Raw genomic sequence first — 4,737 nt, 5'->3', positions numbered from 1 at the left:
TTAGTAACAATAAAACCCGAGAGACAATAAAACAAAAAAGATAAAAGCGTGAAAACAATTGAAAAGACTGAAATACAGATAAATATAAAATTAGTAAAATACATAAAATACATAAAATAAAAGGGACAAAATAAAGTCAAACAAGATCAAATTTGTTTACCAAAGCACAGACTAAAACATGTTATGGACACGCTATCTAAAGCTTTAATAATAATAATAATAATAATAATTATAATAATCTTTATGTGTGGAGCACTTTTCAAAAACAAGTTCCAAAGTGCTTTAACAATTATAACAAATATAACAAATATAACAAATATAAAATTAGTAACAATAAAACCCGAGAGACAATAAAACAAAAAAGATAAAAGCGTGAAAACAATTGAAAAGACTGAAATACAGATAAATATAAAATTAGTAAAATACAATGAAATAAAGTCAAATAAGGTCACGTTTATTGACCAAAGCACAGTCTAAAACACGTTATTGACACGCCATCTAAAGCTTGTAATCTACACTAATAAAGACGACGTCTACTATGTAGAAGCATCAGTTTTTTGGACTTTCAGTAAAAGTGTCCCTGTTGTTGTTGACGCCATCAAAATTGTCAAGTTTCTTGACCAAAGCACAGTCTAAAACATGTTATTGACACGCTATCTAAAGCTTTAATAATAATTATAATAATCTTTATTTGTAGAGCACTCTTCAAATACAACCCAAGACAATGTCTAATATGCACAAGCCTCAGTCTTTGGACTTTTAATAAAAGTGTCCCTGTTGTTGTTGACGCCATAAAAATTGTCAAGTTTATTGACCAAAGCACAGTCAAGAACATGTTATTGACACGCTATCTAAAGCTTTAATAATAATCTTTATGTGTGGAGCACTTCTCAGAAACAAGTTACGACGGCATCAAAATTGTCAAGTTTATTGACCAAAGCAAAGTCTAAAAACATGTCATTGACATGTTATCTAAAGCTTTTAACTTACACTAATAAAGACGACGTCTAATGTCATTTTTCGTTTATTAGTTTATTTGAAAAGGGGACGACGTCCACCGATCAACATTCGAAGCAAATGTAAGCGTGACCCGAGTTAGCCACGGGCTAGTTTTCATCGGCAGTCCCCTAGCCAGATGTTATCAGGCGTCCTAAAATAATAAACAGTTATAATACAATGAAGGCATTTATACAATATATACAAGCCTCAGTTGTTGGGGCTTTTTGGTGAGCGTGTCCGTGTTGTCGTTGCCAGAGATGAGCGAGGAGGAGATGGTGGACTGGGCTCTGCGTCTGAGCGAGCAGGAGGCCAGCGCCGCCGCGTCCAGGCGGCAGCAGGAGGAGGACGCCATGATGAAAGCCCTGCAGGAGAGCGTGAGTACAGAGGGGGGAGCAGGGCGGTCTACCAACACGCTAAACACACATATGGAAATGTGTATTTGAATGGTCTAAGAGAGAGACTTGGTTCGCCCCTCTTTTGGACCAAATGCACAAAAAATCCGATTCGAACCTCCTGTAGTTTTCCAGGACGAATATTCAAAATGTCCATTTTTTGGACAGCCCTACGGAGGAGTTGCTTTTTTAAATCCTTAATTTAGTGATGGTTGTTGCTTAGTTATTTTCGTTGAAACTGCTTTAGAGTAAGCGTTTGACTTTGTGGTCATTTTAGAAGCTGCAGACATGAGTCAATGGGACAATCTGAACCAGAGAAATATCAAAATACACAAGTGATACTGCAAAATGAAATATACTGTCACTGTCACTTTTCTTATCCCTAGTTGGCATAAAGGTGTAAAGGTTTTGAATTGCAGTTCCCAAAATGCTTTGTGGGATGCTAGCAGGAAGTATAACAACTATTTTATAATTATTTTAACTAGTTTGTAACCGTGGCGTTACAAACAACTATTACTGTGGTGTTTTATTTTGAGTTTTGACACTAAATGCATCAATCTGGTTGAAAGAGTTAAATCAGTGAGTCATTAACCTCGAAAACCGAGACACTCGCCCACGAGTAAACGCAGCACCTCTGATTCATAGTTTAATCATTTAATAACCACAAAAGCTACACACTTACCGATGGTTGCAGCTAAAAGCTAACGAGTTAGCGGTGACGGAGGTCTCTTCCGGGTCTCTCTAGCCTCTACACGTGGTTTACTATCCAGCCTGGAACTTCTCAGGGTCGTTGAGCATTAAATCCAAACCGTTACATCCAAGATTTATCCACTTGATAATGATAATAATAATAATACATGTTATTTAAAGACGCCTTTCTCGGCACTCAAGGATCCCATATATGGGAGACAACGTCACCCACCTGTATGGAAGGCCAGTAGGAGAACTGTTTTAGATATATTTATATATATATATATATATATATATATATATATATATATATATATATATATATATAATAAATATGACATTATTATGTTGATTATTGGCATAAGTAAATGTCATGAGGGCAAAAGCGTCTTGACTTTCTTAGAAAAAATGTATTTATTTTGTGTCTAAGTTATAATGATTATTTCTTCACAGTGTGACTCCCAAGACATATGAGAAGTGTTTTAGAGGTTTTACTTATCTGTCTGTGATATCAATACATATCTGGAAGATTCATGTTCCGTTTTATTTATTTATTTGTCTTTAAGGCCCTACAACCATTTTTAACATGCAAGTGACCTCACTGCAACCCAAATATTCTAATAGCCCAGTTTGTCCTAAAAAACAATGATGTTCATATCTCGACTGTAGACAACAGGGTTGATGTTTTACAAGTTATTATAAAATAAATCCAGACGGACAATGAGCTGTAAAAATGGCCTCAGGTCTCAGAGCGATAAAGAGTCCAGAATCCATTTGTTGGTTTTTGTCCTGCAGCTGGTCAGCCAGACACAACCGGTCCCGTTGTCCCAGAGTCGGAACCTCCCCCCCGACGCCGGAGCTTCACTCGGCCTCGGCTCTCGGCGGAAACTCGTGTACTCCAACGGGAGGACAGCGTCCGCCGTCGACCGGGGACCGTCGGAGGACGTCCGTCCCCCGGAGACAGCCCTGAACCGAAGTGAGTAACCACCACAAGACCACTGGTACGTCTTTTCCACCAAGCCAGTTCTGGTGCTGGTTCGGGTTCGGGGCCAAATATCCAACCGGTTCTTTGCTTTTCCACACAAATAAACCTGGTTCTGGGCCAAGAACACGGGTTCCACCTCAGCACCAACTCAGCGCTGGTCTAGAGATAAGAACCGGGTACGTCAGGTGCCGGGGGGGGGCGGGTCCCGATAGGCTTTTTGTCGGGGAAATTGGGACCGCCCCCGGTCAAACCGGGACGTCTGTTCACCCTAACGGGGTTTTGCTTGGCAAAGAAACCCAGCAAAAGATTACAATAAACATTAATCATGCAAGATAATCCCCTTTCTTCTTGAACGTGTCCCCGGTCCATAGCGGTCCCGGAGAGTTGTCGAGGCCCGTCTTTGAAAGGAGCAAAAGTACCGGTTATGTAGTCCTCCATTATTGTGGATTGTCATGACGCGTTGCTATGACAACGGAGGTACTCGCAGTGACGTTGTGACGTAGCCCTACGCTCTGGCTCTCAGGCTGGGGGAGATCCACCAGGTTCTTAGAGAACTGGAGAGTAGAACCAGCACCGAACTGGCACCAGAACCAGAACCAGAACCAGAACCAGCACCTGGTTAGCCCCGGTGGAAAAGACACATTTGAGTTATTTGAATTGTTAAATTCTAAGTTGTGCTTTGGTTTTGTTGTTAATCTTTTTGCTTTCTGTGATGTTTTGTGCTAAATTTTGTTTTGCTTGTCTTGGACTACAGATGAAAAAAGCCTTTTGACTAATTCTAGCCTGTGTAAAATCATGCGTTTTATCGACAGATGTCATGGGACACAGACACAGACACAGACACACACACACACACACACACACACACACACACACACACACACACACACACACACACAGGCACACAGGCAGGGGGAGGTAATAACAATACATACATAAAAAGAATATTAAATTTGAAAGAAGGAGGGAAAAAAACAACGATAGACAGTTTGAAAGACACTTGCCATTGTAGGGTTGTAAGTATTAATGTTCAATAAATCACAATATAGGACAAAATGTAAGTTTACATGCACATAAAGCACCATTCATCCCCATCATATTACACATGCACATGCACATGCACATGCACATGCACATACACATGCACATACACATGCGTCCACATGTGCAAATATGCAGTAGACCAAGACTTTCTTTATCTGTGTCTTGCGATAAAATAACACGTGAGACTTTCTCTGCTTCATTCCCAGGAGCTGAAGGACCTGGAGATGAAGGTAATAACAGGAATAAAAGGAGGAAAAGGAAAGAAGGAAGTCCTCTGCTGGAGATGCCGGACTCTCAGGCTCCCCCCTGCAGCTCAGACTGGATCTCCGCGCCTCTGGACTCACCACTGGTTCGTCCAAAAAATTTCTATCTTGTTAGTTATTTTATTGGTTACTTAATTAATTATTTAGTCTATAAAATGTCAGAAAACGTTGCTGGTCACAGGTTCCATGAGCCCCAGCTGAGGCCTTCAAATCCCAAAGATGTGCCGTTTAGCAACTAATGAATCAGCTTTATTCGCCAGGTATGACATACAAGTACACATACGAGGAATTTGACTTAGGTCGGAGCAAGCCTCCGGGCGGCAGCTGAGGAACAGTGCCACCACACGCTTATCTCGAAAAGAAA

The 4,737-nt window shown here is 40.5% G+C and overlaps 1 protein-coding gene across 1 annotated transcript in view; it reads left to right on the top strand.

Annotated features, from left to right (window-relative positions):
- uimc1 (ubiquitin interaction motif containing 1) overlaps positions 1-4,737 on the top strand; it is a gene marked incomplete in the record, with an annotated part of 98,508 nt that overhangs the window by 58,960 nt on the left and 34,811 nt on the right. The window contains 3 exon segments of the mRNA XM_032511640.1: positions 1,255-1,373; positions 2,877-3,057; positions 4,317-4,459. Coding sequence (XP_032367531.1) covers positions 1,255-1,373; positions 2,877-3,057; positions 4,317-4,459 — 443 coding nt within the window.

Source organism: Etheostoma spectabile, unplaced genomic scaffold (genome assembly GCF_008692095.1).
Source record: "Etheostoma spectabile isolate EspeVRDwgs_2016 unplaced genomic scaffold, UIUC_Espe_1.0 scaffold405, whole genome shotgun sequence".
Lineage (NCBI taxonomy): Eukaryota > Metazoa > Chordata > Actinopteri > Perciformes > Percidae > Etheostoma > Etheostoma spectabile.
This window is presented reverse-complemented; position numbering and strand designations above follow the sequence as displayed.